This window comes from Fusarium mangiferae (genome assembly GCF_900044065.1).
Source record: "Fusarium mangiferae strain MRC7560 genome assembly, contig: FMAN_scaffold002, whole genome shotgun sequence".
NCBI lineage: Eukaryota > Fungi > Ascomycota > Sordariomycetes > Hypocreales > Nectriaceae > Fusarium > Fusarium mangiferae.
This window is the reverse complement of record NW_024573922.1, coordinates 246538-269150: the sequence shown is the minus strand read 5'-3', so window position 1 is coordinate 269150 and position 22613 is coordinate 246538. Positions and strand designations below refer to the sequence as shown.

Below are 22613 nucleotides of genomic sequence, written 5' to 3'. Positions count from 1 at the left end.
GGAGCATTGGGAGCACTTTGAGCTGAATTGCACGGCTCAAGAGGGAGCGACTGGAGTGTGATCGGATGAGGAGCAAGGCGGCAGTCGTTAGGAACTGGGAGGACCAATAATAAAGTGTCAGGGGGACGCAAGAATCTAGGGCTTTACTCCCAGGTGATCAAAATCCAATCCAAAACTCGATACATTTACCTGTTCCTTGCAAATACCGTCTAGTTCGGTTCTTAAGGGCAAAGGGAGCCATGAACTTGACATCAATTTCTAACAATACGCAACACCCTTGGCTTCATTGGGATGCTCTTTGTGAAGACTCCGCTGTGATGAGATTGATAAGTTGAAAGAAGCTTTAGCCCTGACGCATATAGGTTAAGAACAGAAAATGCACATAAGCGATATACCCATTGTCTTCACTGCTAACGCATGTCTTGCTTTTGACTGAGAAGCTAGATACTCTAATGACTGACTCCAAAGGCGCATAAGATCGGTGTGATATCCCAGTGACAGAGAAACTTCGCATGAGCTTGGGCAGGCTTTAGACGACAAAGCACCGGAGTTTTCTTCCTTGCTTAATCACCCTGCCTCATCAGCATTAACTGTTGCTAATTGAAAGCAGCCATCCAGTGATACATGCTGGACTCCTTTACTGATGGGGAGCACAGTTATAAAAGTGGCATAGTTCTCTCTGCTGATTTAAGCTCCCAACCATATGGCATTTCTTCTCCCGAATATCCACGAAAACATGAACAATACTACAACTTCAAATCAATATCCAAAACACAACACCCATGGCGGAAATGTATAACGTCCCTCCTGAACAGGCCTCCTTCTGGGTGTGCAACCAAAACAAGGGCGACGGAAAAACATGTGGAAACACAAATTCTATAAATGACAAGAAATGTGAGGACTGCAAGATGAAACGGGACAAGGGCGACACAGCCTTCAACGAGCAAATGAGGGCTATCGGCAAGTTGAAGAAGGTGGAAGGGGCAGTCGAGTATTGGGAGTATATTGACGTGGACGTTTGAGGTTGGTTGGGCGGAATGAGACTGGTGCCGGCTACAGGGTAGTCGGTGAGAGTGGGGGAGCAGGGAAGACTGATGAAGATACAGGAACAATGCCACTCATATTCATGTTGCTGGTGCGCCTTAATTCGTGAATCGAAAGACTTTTAAAGTGACTTATATCTTCTCTAATCACTGGCCTGAGCCATCCAGAATTACTTCACAGTGAGGCGCACAACCACTGCAGTGTGAGTGACGCAATCTTAGCACGACACTGTGACTCAGCAAAGAAACGCCAAGGTCATTAATTTAATTCCTATATGTACCGTAGGTCCGAACCCTAAACTATCCAATACAGCAAGCAATAAGCCCTCAACCACAAAACATCATTTACAATGCCTATGATCACCAAGATCCGAGAAGACACAGAAGTTTGGAAGTGTATACGAACAAGGTCCGATGGGACAATTTGCCCTGGTGCAACTGAGCCAGCACAAACGATTTGTGAAAAATGTAAAGAGAAGAGGGACGTGGGAGCAGTGGCTAATAACGAAGATGGCAAGAAGATTGGGGAGTTGAAGAAGGTTGAGGCAACTGGGATTGAGCATTGGGAATTCAACGACAATTAGCCTTGATTGAACAGAACCAACAGATTCTCTAGGTATCATGAATTGAGCACAAACAGACAAACATTTGTCACTATAATTTGAAAACTTGCTGTGCCTCCCGCTTGGTACTGCTGTACTGATCACACTGTTTACCATCAACATAATGAATTGCTGAAGTAACTTGCATCAAGGTACCACGACTACTTAACCTCCAACCTCAACGCATCATATTGCACATAAAGCGTGTCCGGTAGAAGCGCCGTCTCAACACTAGAAGCATTGAACGGCAAACTCAGCACAAACTCGTTCTTTCCCACTCTCAGCTTCGAAGTCGGAAACTCAAACTTATGCTCAATATTCTGACACGCCACCGCGCTACGAACAGCACACGAGCCGCTCCGCCAGTACGGAATGACCCAAGTGTCTTCATACCCGCCATTAACATTGACGGTCCAGGGTAGGTTGCTGTTGAAACGATCGTTGACGGGCGTCCACTTCGCGTTGCCGTTCCCGGTGCGTACGCCGGCGAGCTGAACTGTGAAAGTAGCTGTTTTGACGTTCTTGAGCTGAAGTTTTGTCAAGTCGAATGTGATGGTCCAGTTGTTGACGTTGTCATAATAATTCTCTGATCGGAGATGGTTTCCTTTTGCAGCGATGAAGGACCAGTGGACGTAGTTTAGATCTTCCTCTTCTTTATCCTTTCCGACGTGGAAGCTAACGCCCTTGGGGAAATCTTCAACAAAATCGTACTTGGCCCAGTAAATGCGGTATTGCTCGGGCTGAAGTGGTTTTGAAGTGTCAGGGGCGTATCCGTGAAGATACTCGCCAGACGACTTGTCAGGTGTGCCGATACGCCAGAGCTCTTTGCCAGCGTTCTCCTCTTTCCAAGTGAAGCTACCCTTGTTGTGGGATTTGGAAATGCGAATGTTATCTTTGATGAACCATCCAAAGACCTCGTCAGCGTAAATGGTGACTCTGTAAACTCCGTCCACGACCTGAGGAATGCTGAAGTCACCAGACGCGTCGATCTCAGCCCAATACTGAAGCGACTTTGTGTCGAACACATTGAGCTGGAAGTCCTGCTTGTTCTCTGAAAGAACAATGATTGGCTTCTTCGCACCCTTGGGAAGCTTCACCTTACCACTGTAGGTAGTTCGCTTCGCTGACGGGGTATAATTGGGAACATGTTGGGCAATGCTGTCATAGAACTTCGCATTCCACTCTGCATCCGCATACTTGGCAGCATCAGCTCGAAGGTCGGCAAGTGTCGCGTCTTTATCGCCTTTGTTGAAGTAGTAAAACTGAGGACCCCATGTGCGGTCAAAACCATGAGTGATGTTTGGCATCGGTGCGCCGTGATGTCCAGATACGATGTAATTATATACAATTCCATCAACGACGAGATCAGAGTGCAACGGGCCGCCATAGTATGTCTCTCGCGTGTTGTGAACAAGCCATGCACCGAACGTACTTCCATCAGCGCTGGTAGAGCCATCGCTGAACTGGCCATGGACATCGTGGTTGCGCCAGCTCTCTGAAAGAGTGTACTTTGTCCAGTAGTCCGAGTATTGCTCAACGTACGGGTCATCGGTTTTGTTGCCGACATACCACGTAGCATCTTGGACTGTCAGAGCACCAGAGGCATCTGGCAAAGGACCATAATTCCCCTCGCTGGTGGAGAAATGGGTCCAAAGCTTGGTGTTGGGCCTGAACAGCGTACGCAATTCACCGAGATCTCGCAAGAATGGTTTCGATGCGTTGAAGTATGTAAGACGAGTAAAGGCGTGCAGACCTGTTTCTTCACCTCTAAGGAAGAAGTACTGCGAAAGAGTCTGATTGGTCGGCTTGTAGGTGTCGCTCATGATAATTCCGCCATACTCTGTTCCAGTAGAATCAGTGCCTTTGACAAGGCGCAGATCTGCGGTACTGCCTGGTGTCCAGAACCCGGTTGGGATACAAGAGCAGTCAACATAGGGACCCTTGCCGCTATTTCCACTCAGCGGTCCAAGAAGATCTTGACCATCGAGAGTAGCATCGATGATATGTCCACTAGACTTGGCGAGGACAACTGCAAAGCGTTTGTTGGAGAGGGAGATGTGCGTTGAGTTCTCAGCAGTGGTCAATTCGGCTAAAGCATAGCGTATTAGCCCAGCGACCAAAGCCAACGACTTCAACGAGAAGAACACCATCATGAATGTGTTTCTTATCGGTGATGTCCACTTAAAGCGAGACTTCAAAGAGTTTAAATGCGAACATCATACTCGGCTCAATTATACCGAAGACTCGGCAGTAAATGCACCGGGGAGAAGATCCCATCGCTTGTATGGATGGGATAATTTAGCCGCGTGAGTCCCACCACTGGGCCGCAGACGACGCGGGGAAGACAGGGGCAGATGTGACGATGCCCTTGACCGCGACAGGCCAAGATCTGCGTGGGCAAGCCCATTCAGGCAGTTCAAAAAAGTCTTCCGGAGCAGCATGTGCAGTTGATTATGAAATGCCATAGCCGACAGTCTCACCGCAAATCTCCTTTAGGCTTGGACCCGAGAATGGAAGCGGCTATTGTTGTGGTTTGAGATTTTGGTGTAACCGACGTTGAACCGAAGAGTAGTGACGATGGAATACGCTAATCGAGGGATTCTTACATTGGCGGCCGGCATGACTCATCAGACTAACTACTTCTACAGAGTCTTGAACCTGTTTTTCTAATTCTCTGATATACCAGTAACTCATCGAAGCCGAGCATCCTGTCAAGACAAACCATGGAACCACCTGCTGATATGAAAGATCGCCTTCGTGCATCATACAATGCCATCGCACCAGCATACAACACCTGGACAGCGCGCCACAACGAACTACGTATGAAGTATCTCGATAAACTTATCAATTCCTGCCCAGAACTACTAGCAACCGGTGGTACGGTGAAGAAACAAGTCCTTGAGCTTGGGTGCGGTTCTGGAAGTCCCTTCATCTCAACTCTGCTCGCGCGAGCACCATCAGTCCACGTGCACGCCAACGACCTCTCCGACGTTCAACTAGATCTTGCTCGACACAATCTAGCTAAATATCAAGATCGTGTTGAATACCATCCCGACGACATGATGAAATTAGACTTTGCGCCTGGTTCCCTTACAGCAGTCATAGCGCTGTACAGCATTATTCACTTGCCACAAGAAGAACAGAGAGATATGATACAGCGAGTTGGCAGATGGCTTGCACCAGGCGGCGTTTTTCTGTCAACCTTTGGTACTGATGAGGCGTCGGTAATTATCGATGAGAAGTGGATAGATGAGAAAGGCTGGATGTTTTGGAGTGCACTTGGTAAAGAAGGGGTCCTCAAGGTGTTGACTCAGGACGCTGGAATGGAAGTTCAACAAGCAGTTTTGGAAGAAGATGCTGATGAGAGGTTCATGTGGATTATTTCAAAGAAAGGTGACGCATAGAATCTTATGCGGAGGCGGATCCTGTATTGCAAGCACACAAATGCTCTTTAATATACATCTTGTCCCCAGCTCCTGAGTATCAGCTCTTCTATTCTCCCTGAATTTGTTTCTGTTTTGCCAGTTTTGCCTCGTGTATTGCTAGCAAATCTCGTTGAATTTTGGCATCCTCCCTCTCCTGACTTGAGCAGGGATTTCTCCTTTCGAGGCCTAAGATAGAGAATTTTGTCATCTCAACATGTTTTTCCAAATCCTTGATCGTATCGGCACGAAAGAAGGTCAAAACCCTCGTCTTCTTCATAGCATCAGGCATTTCCATCAACAGCCGGAATTTCTCGTCAGAATCCTCCCTATTCACATCCAGAGCCAGCGAGACGCGAAGCTTTTGGTCGTCATCTAGAAATTCTACCTCATACTTCGCCATATATTTCTGAATCGACATCTTCAGCAAAGCCTTTGCTCCTGGAAACATACGGACTTCTCTCTTTCTGACGTAATAGAAATGTCTAGATATCTCATTCATTTGTTCTTGTTCTGAATATGGGCCAGAGGGTTCTTGAGAAATCGGGGTTGCCATTTTGAGGTTGTTGGGGGAGTGCCTAGCTGGGTTTCGTGCGGTGAAATGTAAAGAGGTGGTTGAGCGAGTCACACAATGAGTATTGGCAATGGTTATATAACTAGATGGATGTATAGACGGTCTGTAACGAAGAAGTTCTTGGCAGTGATACCCCATTAGGCCGTCGGTGAACATGCACCTGTTCTCAACGGCAAAGTACATCGACGCTGAAGAAAACCGACCAGTGGCAAGTTATACTGTTCGTGATTGTCTATTGCTACATGAGACTAAGGTTGCTATCAAAAAAAGACGACTGTGAACAGTTGATCTCATTATCATACGTTCATAGCTAATGAGATGTATTACAGTCAAGATGTAAGGAGAGACAAGTTCATTTATGTAACTTCAAAGAAGGTTAATGCATAGCATTTGACTACAGAGACAGAGCTTCAATAATAAGGCAGCAAATGAATTCAAGGGGTATTTCTAATCTATATAGCATGTCGCAGAGTTGAAAGTGTTGTCACTGTCAACTTTCAAGGTGCGATTTTAATTCTGCCTCGAAAATGGATAGCATCCTTTGCTGTTGTTTGATGTTGGCTTCCAAGCCCCCATGTTTCTTTTGCCTATTCTGAGTCTTCAATAAGATCACTTTCATGTCTTGAATGTGACTCTCATAGCACCTGGCTGTATCAATAAGGAAGTATGTGGAAATCTTCGTGAGATCCAAAGCCGCTCGAAGTTCCCGGCTAACAAGAAAGTGCCCTATACAAGCTATCTCGTCTTCACCTTTGGGCAGCGTAATGTGGAGTTTTTCATCGTTGCTCTCGAATTCCACCTTGAACTTTGCCATGTGCTCCTGAATTGAGAACTCCAAGGCGTCCATGCCTTCTGGAGTCAAGGGAATGTTTTTGTTTCTGACGTAGAAGCGATGTCTGAATGCTTCATTGAGTTCCTTATCCATTTCCTCGTGGTTCTCTATCCTCGCTTCGTAGGCTCGGGAGTTCATAGTAAATTCGTTACTCATCAGATAGGTTGATGGTTTGTAAAGCGGTCTGTTCTGGGTTGTTGAGTGAGCACGATAGAGAGGGTGGCTGGTAATGATTATATAGAGAGATAAATGCAAGCAGGGTTTGTGATGAAGGGATTCCAGCAGACTCGAAAGACAGTGACTCTCATAGGAGCTTTTATCAGCATCACAGTCAGTGCGTTCTGTGAACATGTGCTGTTGTCTGTGTATAAGGACATGGGCGTTGAAATGAACACCGGTGCTGGCTTTCTTTATCCATATTATTCATTCTCTGCTGTTCGAAGCACTGATTTCGGATCGTTCTGTTTATTCGATTTTCCTCTGTGGAAAGTTAAGAAGTGCTTTGAGAAGTTGTAGTTTCCGTCTTGAGTTGATGTCTCTGTGATTCGACGTAAAGTGATGGGGTAAAGGTATTTGGTCAGCTGAACAAAGCGGGTATTGGGTGATGACTATTTAGAACGACACCGATGTTCAAAGGTCTGTGACAAGGAAACTGAGCCGGCCTCACCATACAGTGATTCCTGAAGTTCCACGGCAATCTTTGTCACACTTCGGGGTTTTGGTGATGCAGTGTCTGTTATCGGGTGCCAGAGTTGAAGGACATCAATGCGAAGATCAACCGATCAATTCCGACTACTATCTTCTATCGCACCCTGTCTCTACACAAGCTCAAAGGGCTCTCATCACGGAGCATATGTGACGGGTTGACATCTGTATCAAAAGCTGTATCTGGTTGCTCCTTAGTATCGGCACGATCCACCCATTGCACTTCTACGATAGATTATGCGCTCACATCGACTTTCTGCTGCTTTTACTTTACTTCTATAGTTAACCTATCCTTGAACACAAGGGACTATTAGATAGTAGTCCACTATAATAGTTACTCATATATTGTTTGGAGAACCCTGATCGCATGTCACATTGCAGGTGCGATGGGTAAATCAACTGTTTGCATTCATCCTTTGTTAGATTCTTTATGATACATTTCATCATTAGTATTAGGCTGTATTAAAAGGATCAACGCATTTTAATAAATTACATTCTCAGTATATCCCAAACACTAAAGATGATCAATTGATTGAGATCCCTCAAAGTAGGCTCAGGAGTGCTATCTGTTAAATCCGGCCAGCTGTATTTGGATGTCATACTGGTAATTTCGGTTCCGTGGCCTGCTTCTTAGAGACTCAAGTCACCCCAGCAGTCACAATATCCTCACCAGTGAGCAATTGAGTGATGCACTTGTAGGTTAAGCTCTGCTGAGATGATTGAAGCTGACTTCGTCGCCTCCATCCTTCTGAACTCCTCATCCTGCTCTAGCCTTTTTTGGTACTTATTCCTCAACTTCGCTTGTATGAGTCCCCGCTTGGGCTCGTAATTCCTTGCTATGTCAAATTCCCAATCACGCAAAATATTTCCTTTTATCACTGCAACTTCCAATCTCTTGCGTATTTTTCTAAGCTCCTCAACCTCCATAGACATATAACAAGCGCTGGGTAGTATGATGCGAAGCCGTTCATCATTATCGTAAAGCTCAAGCTTGTAATCTTTGTTCTTGGCAAGGAAATCAGTAATGGTGTCCGTACAGTCATCCCGCCTTTTGCGAAGGCAAAAGTATCTGAACATCTCGTTGAGATATTCTGGAGACGGGGCATTGGAATATGGAGGGGGGGGAAGTGATTTCTCTATATGCTGGAGGTGGTTCACTAGAATATGTCGGTGGTTGTCGTTTTGTATCGGAAGGCTCCATTATGTTTCTGATCAGGTCGAGTGCTGGATGGTTATGTGTGGAATGGCCTGATGAGTCGGCTGAAAGACCACGACGAACCCATCTCTTATAAAACGAAATCCATGGAGATATAGGCGGCGAAGGGGACAACATACCAGAGGGTATCGAGGGTGATGCTCTAAAAATTACGAGGGCCCTGTTCACGGTCAGAACCATCGGTGACTTTGCAGAGCTAGAAAGCCTAGTGCGGAAAGGATCTCAAACTGAATAAGACTGATCAGTGCGAACTTACATCGCTTCACCAGGGCGAACTCACAAAGGTGCGCGACTTTTCACAGAGTTGAACCAACAGACTAGCTCCGTGCCAATAATCGTAATGAGGGCAGATGCGGCCTCTGTGAACGTGGGAAATTCTCCTCTGGTTCGCGGTAGCTTGACCCCCAAACGCCGTATGTTTATCTTCACGTCTTTAATGAGAATTCTTAGAAACACAATGATTTCAAGAAGTACTTAGTTCCCTCTGCTGCACTGACCACTGCACTCTCACTGCGGGTGCCATCATCCTGAAGTACTTGGGCATGATCTTGGCTTCTCCAGGGCTATGCCACAAAGTTAGGAACCATGCTGATGGAGCGAATGTTCTATTTGATCTTTCAATCATACTAGACTCCACTCATATGTCTTTGCTGTTAGAACACCCCTTGTGCCATTTATCATTTCCCTCCTCTCGGTACTTTGGTCTTTTCCTCTTGATAGTGCTCTTCCACCTCTCGTGCAAAGCGATCTTCTACTTCTCGATGTCTCACATCGTCCTTCACCCAGTAGCGAGGCATTTCCTTTGTTATCGCCTTTTCAAGCTGCTTTCTAATTGCTTTCTGAGCGCTCACATCTTTGTGATAGTAATCGTCTTTGGGCAGTATAATGTGCAAAGTCTCCTTCAAGTTGTCGAAGTTGACTTCATATATGTCCTTGTACTTCGAAGTGAAGTGAAGCAATGACGGATAATAACCGTTCGCCCTTTTGACATAGTAATAGTGTCTGAAGTCTTCATTCCATCTGTCAGACCATTCGCGAAATTTCTTGGCATTCATTGCACCCATGGTTATGGTAGACGTTCGCTCTCGTTATGTTGTTGTGATTTGGTCGTTGATTGAGCTGGAGTTCAACACTAAGGTCACTCTCTTATACCATCTAACGCGCACCGGAAGGTTCTCGGTGATACAGTCGATTCTCAGACATTGATGTGAATACTAGAAGGTATGCGAACAATCACATACATACAGGAGCTATCATCACTGCTGCAAATGTCTGGGCTTTCAGAGGCATAATTGACAGGGAAGAGATGCTGTGGCTGATTTGTTTCTTCAAATCAACCAATTCCGTGTAAGGGATCATGTCATTGATTGGCTTTCAGAGTCTGTGAGACCCCTGAGCAGAGATATCTAGATTTCAAGTTGAATGCTTCACAAGAGGATAGAGGGACAATATGAGTTATTTGACAACTAAGAGTAAATGGAAATAATGGGAATTCGATTCAGTTGATCTTTGATACGGCGAGAAGAGTCATCACCGCGATCACCATTAGGGCTCATTGAGGTCAACCATAGTTACACATCACATTCGCGAGCTACCTTTTGAGGTAAAGTAGTCCAATCCCATGTCACCGCAAAGTTAAAAGCACAATGCAAGAGATCATCTCAATAAATTCACTGCTTTCGAGAGCATCGTTTTTTGAGTAGCTTGCCTACTTGATCTTATCCACCCTTGGATCGACTTTGCGCGGATCGTCGGTATGGACCTGCGTCACATACTCCCAGTACTGATTTATTCCTTCGTCTTGCATCAAAGCTCCAATGTTTGCAAGTGTCTCCTCGGGGCTCTTGCCATCTAGTGGTACCGTTAACCGGAGCTTGTTATCCCATTGGTTGCTCCAGTATATCTCATGCTTCATAATGAACTTTTTAAGTTTTTCCTCTGGGCTGGTTGTGACTCTGCTGACGAGTTTCTGCGTCATGCTTAGTTTCTTTTCGCGTTTGCGCCATATTGTATGAGTATGCGTGGGCCCGGTGATGGAAGTTGGTTCAGACATGGTTTCTTGGAGTTGTGTAGGGATGGTTTGATGGGTAGGTTGAGAGGGCGACGGCAGTCAATTATACATGCCAAGGTCGCAGACCTTGACTGTGATGAGGATTCTCTCTTGACGGCTGCTGAACAGTGATGTTGTTTATGGAAACTGTACCTTGTTCACACATCAAGGGATAACCACGAGTATTCAATCTCTGTTCAGACTCTTGGCGCAGAACGTTCTGATCTACACAAAAGCTCTCTCGACGTTTCACAAAACGCCTTCTTCTCAGTCTTTACTACGGGCTACGCCTAAAAGGTCATATAGATGATGGGAGTTCAATTAAAGATTGCCCCTAAAACTACCTCTTCATTAATCATCGGTACTTCGCAGAGCCAATCAAGATCACCGGCTCTGGACGTTCACTACGATTACAGAGTGTTCGCGTCGACTAACCGGTTCCTTACCACCACCGTCAATTCTGCAGAGAAAACGACAAGTTAAGACAGACTCATAACAAACAAATTCAGAAACTGCTTCTGAGACCTCTCACGTCAAACCAAGTTGACTAGTCCATGATACGCATCACTGGATCGAACTCATCCGGATCGTCAGTAAGTATGTACGTAAAAAAAACCCAGTCCTTGTCTAGTCCCCCAATTTCCATCAGGATAGCCAGATCTACAAGTGCCTTGTGCGGGGTCTTGTTGTCCAATGGTATAGTCAATCGTAGCCCATCATCCCAGGAGCGCCAATGGTAAAGCTTATGTTCCTCGATGAAATCGTGAAGCTTGTCTTCTGCCGAGGGGGTAAACAGAGCGAGCAGTCTCTGCATTTTGCTCACGGGCCTTCGGTCCCATATCGTGTGGATATGCATGGGTCTAGTGGCGGAAACTCGTTGGGACATGGTCTCTGAGAATTGTGTCGCGATGTTTTGGTGGGTGAGCTAGATGCGTTATTTGCAGGAGAGTTGTAGTTGAGATATTAAATCAGCAGAGAGAACTTAGGGTGGATTAAAATGCGGTGTTCAGCTTTATATAGCAAAAGTTGCCGGCATCATCTGTGATGAGGACGTTCTTGACGCGGCGGATGAGAAATCACAAGCGAATCGCCCTTGCTCATACATCAAATGACGATGGTAGTTCTTCTAGCGCTGTTCAGCTTAGTGCCGAGTGCTCTGGTTTGCCTTGAGTCTCCATTGTATTTTCACAATCGGGCTCTTTCAGCTTTTCGCAAAACGGCTCCTTTCAATTCTTTTGCCCGTACAACGAATTAGCACAAGTACCATATGGGGACTGCAACAATGCATGCCACGAAATAGTAACTGTTTGGATTGAGGGGACTGTCAAGACCTAATATTCGGTCTGATTGCCATTATGAAGAGTTCCTCCCATTGCGTTCTTGGACCTGGAGCCATTCGCATAACCCAAGAAAGCCACCGGTCAATCATCCAAACGCTGTCACAATTGATGAATGTTCGATTCTTCTTTCCAACTTTCCTCATCGCCGTCAAGTCTCCTCACTTCTGCAGGTCCGCAATGTCAACCTTGACATGATCTGGTGAGCAACCAGTCACAGTGAGCCTCCGCTGCCAATATTTCTTCAGCCCTCTTTTTTTCATCGCCTTGAAGACGTCTTCAATCGTGTCTTCCACGCTGTTGCTGTCCACAAAAGCTCGAGTGATTCGAAGGAACTGCTTCTCTTCATCCAGAAACTTGGCTTGGTACTGTCCCTGTGACTTTGCAACGAAGCGGTCGAGTTTTTCATATTTGGGTGTACGACTTGGATCCCGGCGAAAGAAACTGTGTACGTACTGAATCGCCATCGTGTATGGTAAGATTAACTGATCCTGGTAAGAGTCTTTTGTGATGATTTCGATGAGTCGGACGAGGAGTATGCTATCGACTTTGCGATGCACAAAGATGGAGGCTTATGGGGGTGAAGAGCATGTTGTCGACGGCCACTTGGACGATGATGCTGTGCGCTCGAGATAGTGTTGGATTCGCTAAGACACGAGGACAGTGATACTCAGACTGCCATGTAGACTCACAGACAAAGTTGGGTCGATCTAGACACTTTCTTTTCAGTGTAGTCATTCACTGAAGGCAGTATGCACTTCAATCAGAGAGCGAAAGTGTCCCGGAAACGTGATTGCGTGACGTTGTGCATCAGCGATTGACCAATTCTTTGCGCATCAATCGACAATGAAGGACTGCTTAGGGCAACGCGTTTATGACTCATTCAAGTGACAGAAAGATGCAGTCAAATCTAGCAGTTTCGGGCTGAGAGGCTGAAAAGAGCGTAGAAGTCTCACAGCTTGACGAGCGGACTCGGAGACACCCACTTGTTCACGAGAGAACATATCAGAATGGCAAGTAATTAATTGAAACGGCAATCAGTAAAGACGTGCGCCGTTCTATCTGAATTCTAGCTAATCATACTCATTTTGCATCCTTGATGATGAGTTCGGCAGCAATCTCAGCGATGCCGTAAACCGCGGTCTGAATATGCGCCGAGATCAGCAGAGGAATAACACTAGCATCAACAACACGAAGATTCTCAGTACCATAGACCTTAAGCTTGGCGTCAACAACACCACCATCTGCCTTTGGGAGTATAGCGCAAGTGCCGCTTGGATGGAAAATGCTCAGCGTCGTTCTCAAAACATAATCCCTGATCTGCTCATCAGTCTTGACATCCAGACCAGGCTCATACTCATCCTCCCAGATTGAGCGCATGGGCTCCGTGTTTGCAATCTTTCGGTTGTACTTGACTGTTTGGAAGACAGCTTCGATATCGTGAGAGTTGCTGAGGTAGTTGGGGTTGATGGTGGGTTTGCCAGCTGGGTCGGAGGGGTTGATGTGAACGCTGCCTCGGCTGAGAGGATGCATGACTACACCGATGAGCGTGACGAAGCCCTTGCCGAAGAGGGGAGACGTGGCGGCGGGATAACCCTTTACCCCAGTGTAACCGTCAGAGAAAATGACCTCGACTTGAGGAACAGAGGAATCTTTGAGGAAGTCCAACTTTTTCTTGTCAACCTTGCTAGCATCCTTACCAGCAGCATCCTTAGCAAGCGACACCAGCTTTGCATCGTTGCCAAGGGCTTGCTTCCATGTTGAGAAAGTGTATGCACTGCCGGTGTAATCGTACAGAGAGCGCTTGCCAGCGTTCCAGAGAGCAAGCTGCTCAGCGGCAAAGGTAGCGTTGCTTCGAAGGGCGTCGAAGGAGAGGAACTCGGGCTTGAGCTGATATGAAGTCATCACGCGAAGATGATCTTGAAGATTCTCGCCGACTCCGGGAAGATCGACGATCTGCTTGATACCAGCGGCGGAAAGAACGGATTTACTTCCGATGCCAGACTGCTCGAGGAGACCAGGGCTCTGGATGGAGCCAGCAGAGAGAATGACTTCGCGACGGGCCTTAACGTAGGTGCCGTCCTGGAGAGTCACGCCAGTAGCGATGGCTTTCTTCTTCGCAGCGGGCCCAGAGACGTTGATCTTGGTGACGATGGTGTCGGCAAGAATCTCAAGGTTTGAACCCGAGACTTCCGTGTAGGCGTTGGCGCTGTAAGAGCGGTTGTAGTTTGAGGGATCAATACTGCTGGGCTGGTACATAACACCAAGAGGATTGCCACCCAGCGACTCAAGATTCTTGCGAACTCCAAGTTTGTTTAGAGTCGGGATCCAAGACTCTTGATGCTTGGGGATGATGCGATTGATGACAGCCTTGACGGGGCCGCTGTCGCCAACGCCCTTTGAACCGTAAGTCGCAGTGTTCTTGCCAGTAAATGTCTCAGACTTCATCATCGCCTTGATCATCGTCTTCCAATTCCAACCCGGGTTACCGAGGGCTTCCCAAGCATCGTACTCAGCGACTGCAGCACGATCGTAGGTCATGAGATTGAGAGCCGAGCTCCCTCCCAGGACCTTACCCCGATTGATCGGCCAGACTCTGTTATTCGCACCCGCTTGAGGAACAGTCGTAAAGTTCCAGTCATACTTGGTGCCGAGGGTCGAGCCCTTCATACCGGGGATGTTGATCTTGGGTTCATCGTCCACAGCGGGACCGGCTTCGATGAGGAGAATGTTGGCGTATGGGAGGCCTTCGCTGAGACGAGCTGCGACTGCGACACCAGCTGTGCCACCTCCGACGACGATCTGTTAAGAAGGTTCAAGATTAGCCGAGAGATCCGAGGACTTGCTCGATTTAAGATGAAGAATGCGACATGTCATTAGAGTTAAAACGTGACAATTGGTAGACTGAGACAAATGCCGTTTGGATTGGAGACACAATTGACTCACATAATCGTAGGTGTCCTTTGACGGAGCCGCTACTGCAGCTGCAGCAAGGCTAAACCATAAAGGCAACTTGACAAGCATGGTTCAAAAAGTAACAGATATTACATCCAATGCACGGTAATCGCCACAAAGCTGCAGAACACAGACAAAAGAAGAAAAAGAGGAACGGAGCGGAAGGAAAACCCTTTATTGAGTCGCCCGCTCATGCATACTGCCCCTGCAGAACAAGGTAGTATTTAACTGTAAATTTAATTGCCAAGCGGAAGACTCATCCGTGACAGGGAGCGGAGCGAGGCCTGTTTAGGGCGACCAGTACGTCCTTGGCGGGCGATGAAACCCCGCCAATGCACTATAAGGTTTTGCTTAGACCAGGGACTCAGGGTCCTTCGCTTACAGATAACGAATAGGATGGGGGACGTGATTATAGAGACCTGAATAATGCCATGGTCTGATGCGCGGGAACTAGAAACCGCGTATAAACCCCAACGGTCAACGGGGCAGAATGACTCGAACAGTGGAAAGTTCGTGATCAATACAGTAGGTGGCAGAATCTGATGCTACCTTTAATAGAATTAAAGTTTCGGTGGCAGCTGCGCCGTGTGAGACGTCAGATCCGACAAACCTCCCCTGTCCCGTCAACAAATGCCGCGCAGACCATACATAAACAAAATCTCACGCTACCAATTACTACCATTTCATGCACTCCCCCTTCCTCTCCCCCTCTTTTTTTTTGTACTCAGATCCTTTCGTCATATCGCTGATCATGGCATCCGTGCAACCACCGAACCCATTACCACCCGATCAAAACGTCGGTCCAATCCTCCTGGGCATATCGGGCACCTGTCTCGCCCTGGTGATCATCACCACTAGCGTTCGGATCTGGGTACGCACAGCCCTACGATCGTCGGGCTGGGACGACTACACCATCGTCCTCGTCACATTGCTCGGCGTCGCGCGGTTCGGCGTGCAGGTTGGGCAGGTCAGTATCGGGAATGGAAGGCATAGATGGTTCATCGAGCCGGAGGATTACGTGCAGAATAACAAGCTCGGGTGGGTAGCGCAGATTTTGCTTTTTGCGAGTATTTGTCTGCTCAAGATTTCGATATTGCTGCTGTTGTTGAGGATTAAGGATTCGAGGAGGGTGAAGTATGCGGCGTGGGGGATCATGGCGGGATTGGTTGTTACGAATTTTGGATGCATTATTATTTTGCTTTCAGAATGCAGACCTGTCAGTGCGTATTGGACTGGTGTTGGGGAGTGTTGGAATCCGCGGATTCGAATCTACTACATTTACGCTACGATTGGTATGTATTGCAGAAGTGTGAGGTATATGGGCTAACAAAATCTGCCAGCATTTTCCATTCTCACAGATTTGATATGTTCACTGCTACCAGTCTTTGTAATATGGAATACTAGCCTTCCATTGAAGACTAAGATCTCCGTTTGGGCCTTGATGAGCTTGGGCCTAGTGTAATTATCCCCTCGATCATCTTCAATTACAATCTGGGGACTAATCTTTAACAGTGCCACCGGTTTTGGAATCGCCCGTGCCACTTCCCTCGGCGTCGTAACATCAGATCTAAGCTGTAAGTCAAACCCCAACCCTCCCCCTAAAATCCCATCCTAACAAAACACAGGGGTCTACGCCATAACAGCAATCTGGTCAAACCTCGAACTCTACCTCGGCATCGTCGGCGCCAACCTCGCCCTCAGCCGTTCAATATTCGCATACTTTTTCCGCGAGGGCGGAACCACAAAGGGGTCTTCGTACGGTGGTATGCCTCGATCAACATCAGCGTCGAGGAATCTTAGAGTTCCGAGCTCGAGTGGCTTTCGATCGGGGCAGAGTCGGCTCCAGTCGAGGGATCAGGATAGTGAGATTTCGCTTGTGCAGACGACGAAGAAACAGCCGAGTACGTGGTATACTGAGGAGGGGATCAGTGATGAGAATTTGAGTACGGGGAAGGGGGGGAGGAGTGATGGATGAGATTTTGTGTGTAGGGAAAAGTTTATGGAATTAATTGCGTTTGAATTGGATGAATGATTATGGCTGCATATTGGTGAAGCTAGAGTGAGGATCTTGGTTGACCATCCCCGCATGATTCAACTGTTCAAGACCATTTCCCAGCTTGCATTTACCAACGGTCAAAGACAGTCAGCAGCGACATATGCAATTGGATCTCTCAAAACACCAAATAGAGAATACTGATGAGGTTTTTGATGAAGATTGTACGCCATGAACCGCGTCACTGTCAGAATCACCCCATGGAACGCCCCATTCCCAATGGCAATCTACAAAGTCTCCGCCTCCCTCGCAGCAGGAAACTGCTACAACAGCAAACCCTCCGAAAAGAGCACCCTTCTCCACCCTGGCGCTCGGCTGGCTCACCAAAGCAACTGGCTTCCCCCTGTCCTTTTCCAAGTCCTCACTGGCCACGGCTCTACGGGATCTCTGCTCTCTGTTCTCGCGCCACATACGCGTCCAAAAAGTCTCATTTACAGGCTCCGTGTCCATTGAGAAGAAGGAACTAGCAGCCGCAGCTACGAACTTTGAGCGGGCTAGCTTATAGCTGGGCGGTAAGAATCCAGCTATTATTTTTGATGGCTGCGAATTAGGTAAGGATTTTACTGAGACGGTGGATAATATTTCTCAGAATATGTGATAGGGGTGTATTGTTTGTAGTCGGGTTTAGGTGCAAGAGGGTGTCTATGACAGGTTTGTTGCGGCCTATCGAGGTGCGATGGAGGCACGGGCGAAGGTGTTTGGTGATGTGGATGATCCGAACACGAGATTTCGTCCGCTTCTGGATAAGTTGCAGTACAATCAGGTGAAGGGAATGGTTGGAATCAACTGTATTAGTCAGATGTTTCTCATCACGCCTTTTGGTGGGTGTAAAGAGTTGGGACGAGAGTGCCGTCTTTTTGGTTTGACTTCTTGGATGGAGAGAAAGACTGTTATGATCAATATGACTTGAGAGGGGGAACATATTTGCTCATAAGCATATGCTGAATTTGTATCTATATTTCAATTATACTTGTACACCAACTTTGCGGATTCTAGTTCTTGTTGCTATTCGCGCTTCATCATATTCTGTGAGACACGCTGTCTGCATATTCCCCGAGGTGGGCACGCACGTCTTTGTGTAACTACTCTAAGTAATGAACCTGAATCCATTCAGAACCGCTCTCTGAGAATCCTTATCCAGCCTGTTCACACTCTCCTCACTAGTCTCGTCCACAGTTACACTCAGTTCATCGAAAGCTTTGTTTGCCCGCTTAAGAGAATACCTCAACCCCATGATACACGCAAATCCCAACCCTTGAAATGCCAAGATACAGGCCCAAGATACACGAAAGTCAGGGCCATACTGGTCAAGCCAGAAGTAGTTTGCGAAGAGTGAAGCGCTGTTGGCCAAGGTGTTCGCGATACCAATTGAAGCCGCACGCTTGACTCGTGGTTGAACGATCGTCGACGACAGCCAAGGATATGTCGTGGAGTAAATACCAAATGTTCCAGCGCTGACGAGAAAGGTCAAGGCGTAGCGGGGCCATTTCTGGTCTGTAATGGCGACTAGTGCGATGGTAGCGGCGATGGCTGTGAGACCAGAGATAGCAGCGTGGGGAGATCGCTTCTGTCGTCGATCGGCATCCCAAGCGAAGCTGAGAGCCCAGATGAAAGAGAAGAGGTACGGTGGTGCGGTAAGAAGAAGCACTATGGTGTTGTTTTTGAAGCCGAGTTGCTTGATCAGGGTAGGGAAGAAATGAGAGAATGAAATAGATGCGGTTGTCGACATTTGAAGACAGGCAAACAACCATACTCTATAGTCACGAACGGCTGAGAGTATGGCTTGTTTCATAGTGATCTCCTCTTCACCAAGGATCTCTTCACTTCCAGCATCAACAGCCAGGCGACCCTGCGCCACGACTCTTTCTTCCTCAGTTAACCAGCTCGTAGTGCCTGGGTAATCGGGAAGAAGGAAGAACGCGACTACTCCAATGACGATAGTAGCAAGGCCTTCAAGTATAAAGAGCCATCGCCATGCGGCAAGATGTCCGACGCCAGCCATGCCTGAGAGGATACCAGCTGAGATCAAACCGGCAAAGCAATTGGACAGAAGAATGCCACAGACCAGCAACGCCATTCGAATACCGAGTTCCTTTTTGGTATACCATGTGCTCAGGTAGTATATAGCTCCAGGGAAGAATGGCGCTTCGACGACACCGAGGATGAAACGAACGATGAGAAGACCTGCTGGACTAGAGGTTGCAGATGTACAGGCACTGACGCAAGCCCAGAGAATAATACAACCAGGCTACACAAATTAGTCATACCCCAAAACCCGCAAAGAAATACATACTAAGAAAATATGAGGCTGCATCTTTGTCATAATCATTGTGGATGGAAGCTGCATCATGGTGTAACCAGCAGAAAAGATAGAAATGGCCGTCTGGTACGTCGCACCCTTGACATGAGTGTCTTCCTGAAGGCCATAAAGACGAGCTTGGGTGATGGAATTGCGATCGAGGTAGTTGAAGAGGTAAATGGTGACGATTAGTGGAAGGAGCCGAAGATCAATCTTTCGCACGAGTTGAGCTTCTGTTTCTTTGGAGAATTCGGGGGTGTAGGAGCGGTAGGTATCCAGGAGGGTGAGTTGTTTGGTAGGGACATTTTCGACTTCTTCACCCGTGGATTTGAGGACGGTGACGTCGTCTACTTGGGATTTAGAATTATCCATCTTGTGAACGACTGGTTAGAAGAACGAAGGGATTTGAATTGATATGATTCTCTTGATGATTCTCATGAGGATGTCTGTCTTTATACACCAAAATTCCCCAACTTCTTCCCCGACTCAAGACCATCGGACCCATCCCGACCCCAGATTCTCCCCACACTCACTAGCTTCTCCCCCGCGTGCCGAATATCCGTTCGGGGTTCGACACAAGCATACGCTCCCACTGCTCCTCCGTAAGCCAATCACTCAACAGTTCAAGCTCCTGGTCTGTGTCTACTCCAAGCGGAGGCGTCGGGGTAAGTCCTCGGATCGCAGCGTTGCAGTGCGGCCAGTCACTCCCCCAAAGGATTGAGTTAGGCGCAGTGTTTGCGATGGTTTTTATTATGTGCTCCATTTGGGAAATTGGGGTGCTTCTTCGGTGGAGAGCGCCGAGTTTGATGTACATGTTTGGGGAGGAGAGGAGATGAAGAAGGGAGGTGAAGACGGGGGCGTTGATGTCGGGTGGTGTTGCGGAAGCGTTATGATCGATGATGATGGGGATGTCTTTGAGGTCTGGATGGGAAGAGAGGGTTTCTGCAATTGAAGACCACGTCGCGAGGGGTAGTTGGGCTGAGATACTCCAGTTGTATCTACGCAGAGGGCAATGAGAAGCGACGTCCAGAAATTGCTGAACCACCCAAGATACATCATCTCCCGAACCACCATATGAGCCGTGAATTCTTACAGATCGAACCCCTGCGTGATGCAGCTTCTCAAACTCATTTTCAGTGAGGCTCTTCAGACTTTGATCTCCAGGATCCCAAAAGATAGTCCCAAGTACACGCTTATCGGGATACATCTCTGGACATTGCTGTAAGTTTTCCAATAAACCTGCATATCCATCTTCAATGGTTGCTTGCACAAGCATCACATTGTCCGCTTTTGAGTTCTCAATGAGGTCCTTCAGTACTGCTGGCTGCGGGGTATAAGCGCGCGTTGTTTTGAAAGGGAAACGCTCCGGATCGAAGCAGTGCATATGGGAATTCCATGCAGCAGGCGGAAGAATAGGGGCTGGCATTGTGATTACATGTGTAGTCGATAATCGTATGTCTCTGCCCTTTTGCTGGAGTGAGCATGGTTTTTGAGCTATAGTGCAGATCTGGAGGATGTCCGACGAGATCGGTGTTCATCCGGCGCTAGCTCAGAGCTATCGGACGACTACCGTTCAGCATTGAAACATGCATTTTAAGGCTATTGACCCCGCTAAAATGCATAAAGCTTGCTTACATTAGTCGCTGGTGACTGGGTATTACTTCTCTGACTCCAGAGGACGGATGAGTCTATCTTAGTGATGAAGTGTGATACGCCAGCTTGGACGAATCTTTAGATAACCCTTGAGCAAGAGATAGGTTATGATTATAAAGATATTTTGCAAAAGCTCGATTAGTTTGAGGGACAATACATGGTTACCTGACACTTTCGAATATTTTCCAGGAGCTACAGCGTTCCTATTTAGCTTACCGAATTCATGGCTGGCTAAAGCAATTTGCGCAACTTGTTACCAACTCAGCATCATCGAATGGAAGGTTACAGGCAGCCATTAATTATATAACGTCAGATATCTTCTGTATGAATGATCTTCATGACGATCTCACAGAATTACTACCGCGGTCTTAAAGGTTGCCTCCGAGGTCAAGCTAAAGTTCTACCTTCCCTATAGCATTACTTGAAACGCTCTCGCACCGGATCGGAACAAATTCAAGCTCGATAATTCAGTCCACTTTGTGTCTCACAATACTTCCATACTCGCATTCGGACTCTTCGCTGAGATTATTAGTTTAGAGTAATGAGTAGAGATATAACAGCTACATGGCACACACTCGGCTTCGGAAGATTGACCCGGAAAAAAGGAGAAGCTCTCAGGTTGCGTGTGGTATGTGAACTGGAAAGAGGATGACATGAAAGATAATCCTCAGAAGAATGAAGAACCCCGGAGCTCATGATGGTTCCTTTGGTGCGTGGACACGCTCATGTACCTCAGCTTATTGCTTCAGAACACAATCTGCCGAAGACGGCTAGCAATGACAACTTGTTTCAAGGTTCAGAGGGTCGTCATGGCAATAAACCGCTTTCACCCAAAAGTCCGTGGCGACCACCTAAGCAAGGAGCCCTGACGAGTGCATCAACGAACGTTGAGTCGAGCGAGATTCTCGATCATAGAAGAGACTTGAGCTTGCAAGCTGCTGATGCGTGCACGACGAGCTATTTTAAACAGGTTTCTTCGGACTCAGAGTGGTTTCGGATACCGGCACGGGCCGTCATAGCCGATCCCCGCAGCGGCTGAGACATGCGAAATACGAGGTTTCTGATTACATCCAATGGCGAGAAATATTGCGACCTCTGGAGTTTAAAAATTAATGGCTCACCGATATTCCAAGTTTCTTAGGCCAGGTTGTGCTTAGGTATAAACTGCAGGACCGTCGGAACTCGGAACGACGATCCTCTCAGGCCACGAGGTATGTTCGGATGAAGAGGGCAAGGTTCATTGTTCAAAGCGCTTTGTTAAAGTTCTAGTTCGTATAACATGACGCGGCCGCGGGACGAAATATGGGGATAGGACTGTATCGTAAAGCAGCGAATCGATAGTTGCAAGTCCAGCTAGTGTACTGCGTGGTATCGGAATATAAGATCACAATACCATCCATAGATCATGTTGATTCCTCATTCTTAATTCATTCAGCTATATCATACATCACAATCCGAGCATCTCTCTAGTTCATAACCCGAGTCTCCAACAAGGTAAGACCTTATGACCATTACCTGCGTTCCCCGACTTACTCACTTAAAGCAGTCATCATGAGATTCACAACCGCGATCACGTACATTATGATGTCCGCAACAGTCGCTCTGGCTGTCCCGTCCGAGAAGAGGAATGCCGAGGCTGACGACCTCATCGTTAGGGGTCTTGAGTTACGTGGCACTTGCTGTACATGCCCTAATGGTCAGGCTGGGTGCGGTGGATATTGTTACAGCAACTGCCCCCAGTGTATCTGGAATAAGTGTTAGATGGGCCAAGTACTAAGTTAGTTGCTATAGACTGGATTCGCAAGTGGGTAAAGAGACTGGCAACCTACTCCATCCTATGACCTATGAAGAAACTGCCACGTTCGTTAGTGG

The 22613-nt window shown here is 47.3% G+C and overlaps 11 protein-coding genes across 11 annotated transcripts; 3 read left to right on the top strand and 8 right to left on the bottom strand.

Moving 5' to 3' along the window:
• Positions 1-782: 782 nt before the first annotated feature.
• Positions 783-1146, top strand: FMAN_06692 (uncharacterized protein; the record flags this gene model as incomplete). Its single annotated transcript, XM_041826494.1, has 2 exons — positions 783-1000; positions 1107-1146. 2 exons carry the CDS (start codon positions 783-785, stop codon positions 1144-1146), a joined length of 258 nt encoding a protein of 85 aa, XP_041677552.1.
• Positions 1147-1806: 660 nt separating this feature from the next.
• On the bottom strand, positions 1807-3795 carry FMAN_06693 (putative putative rhamnogalacturonate lyase C; the record flags this gene model as incomplete). Its single annotated transcript, XM_041826493.1, has 1 exon — positions 1807-3795. The coding sequence occupies one exon, from the start codon at positions 3793-3795 to the stop codon at positions 1807-1809; it is 1989 nt and encodes a 662-aa protein (XP_041677551.1).
• Positions 3796-4368: 573 nt separating this feature from the next.
• FMAN_06694 (uncharacterized protein) lies at positions 4369-5049 on the top strand (the record flags this gene model as incomplete). The annotated part of the gene is made up of 1 exon (XM_041826492.1): positions 4369-5049. The coding sequence occupies one exon, from the start codon at positions 4369-4371 to the stop codon at positions 5047-5049; it is 681 nt and encodes a 226-aa protein (XP_041677550.1).
• Positions 5050-6131: 1082 nt separating this feature from the next.
• On the bottom strand, positions 6132-6611 carry FMAN_06695 (uncharacterized protein; the record flags this gene model as incomplete). Its single annotated transcript, XM_041826491.1, has 1 exon — positions 6132-6611. One exon carries the CDS (start codon positions 6609-6611, stop codon positions 6132-6134), a length of 480 nt encoding a protein of 159 aa, XP_041677549.1.
• A 2460-nt stretch (positions 6612-9071) lies between these two features.
• On the bottom strand, positions 9072-9458 carry FMAN_06696 (uncharacterized protein; the record flags this gene model as incomplete). The annotated part of the gene is made up of 1 exon (XM_041826490.1): positions 9072-9458. One exon carries the CDS (start codon positions 9456-9458, stop codon positions 9072-9074), a length of 387 nt encoding a protein of 128 aa, XP_041677548.1.
• A 644-nt stretch (positions 9459-10102) lies between these two features.
• Positions 10103-10447, bottom strand: FMAN_06697 (uncharacterized protein; the record flags this gene model as incomplete). Its single annotated transcript, XM_041826489.1, has 1 exon — positions 10103-10447. The coding sequence occupies one exon, from the start codon at positions 10445-10447 to the stop codon at positions 10103-10105; it is 345 nt and encodes a 114-aa protein (XP_041677547.1).
• A 1495-nt stretch (positions 10448-11942) lies between these two features.
• Positions 11943-12248, bottom strand: FMAN_06698 (uncharacterized protein; the record flags this gene model as incomplete). The annotated part of the gene is made up of 1 exon (XM_041826488.1): positions 11943-12248. One exon carries the CDS (start codon positions 12246-12248, stop codon positions 11943-11945), a length of 306 nt encoding a protein of 101 aa, XP_041677546.1.
• Positions 12249-12864: 616 nt separating this feature from the next.
• On the bottom strand, positions 12865-14805 carry FMAN_06699 (uncharacterized protein; the record flags this gene model as incomplete). The annotated part of the gene is made up of 2 exons (XM_041826487.1): positions 12865-14583; positions 14728-14805. 2 exons carry the CDS (start codon positions 14803-14805, stop codon positions 12865-12867), a joined length of 1797 nt encoding a protein of 598 aa, XP_041677545.1.
• A 682-nt stretch (positions 14806-15487) lies between these two features.
• Positions 15488-16711, top strand: FMAN_06700 (uncharacterized protein; the record flags this gene model as incomplete). The annotated part of the gene is made up of 4 exons (XM_041826485.1): positions 15488-16028; positions 16077-16194; positions 16249-16310; positions 16362-16711. The coding sequence occupies 4 exons, from the start codon at positions 15488-15490 to the stop codon at positions 16709-16711; spliced, it is 1071 nt and encodes a 356-aa protein (XP_041677544.1).
• A 1165-nt stretch (positions 16712-17876) lies between these two features.
• On the bottom strand, positions 17877-19460 carry FMAN_06701 (putative permease of the major facilitator superfamily; the record flags this gene model as incomplete). The annotated part of the gene is made up of 2 exons (XM_041826484.1): positions 17877-19037; positions 19083-19460. 2 exons carry the CDS (start codon positions 19458-19460, stop codon positions 17877-17879), a joined length of 1539 nt encoding a protein of 512 aa, XP_041677543.1.
• A 160-nt stretch (positions 19461-19620) lies between these two features.
• On the bottom strand, positions 19621-20514 carry FMAN_06702 (uncharacterized protein; the record flags this gene model as incomplete). Its single annotated transcript, XM_041826483.1, has 1 exon — positions 19621-20514. The coding sequence occupies one exon, from the start codon at positions 20512-20514 to the stop codon at positions 19621-19623; it is 894 nt and encodes a 297-aa protein (XP_041677542.1).
• Positions 20515-22613: the final 2099 nt, after the last annotated feature.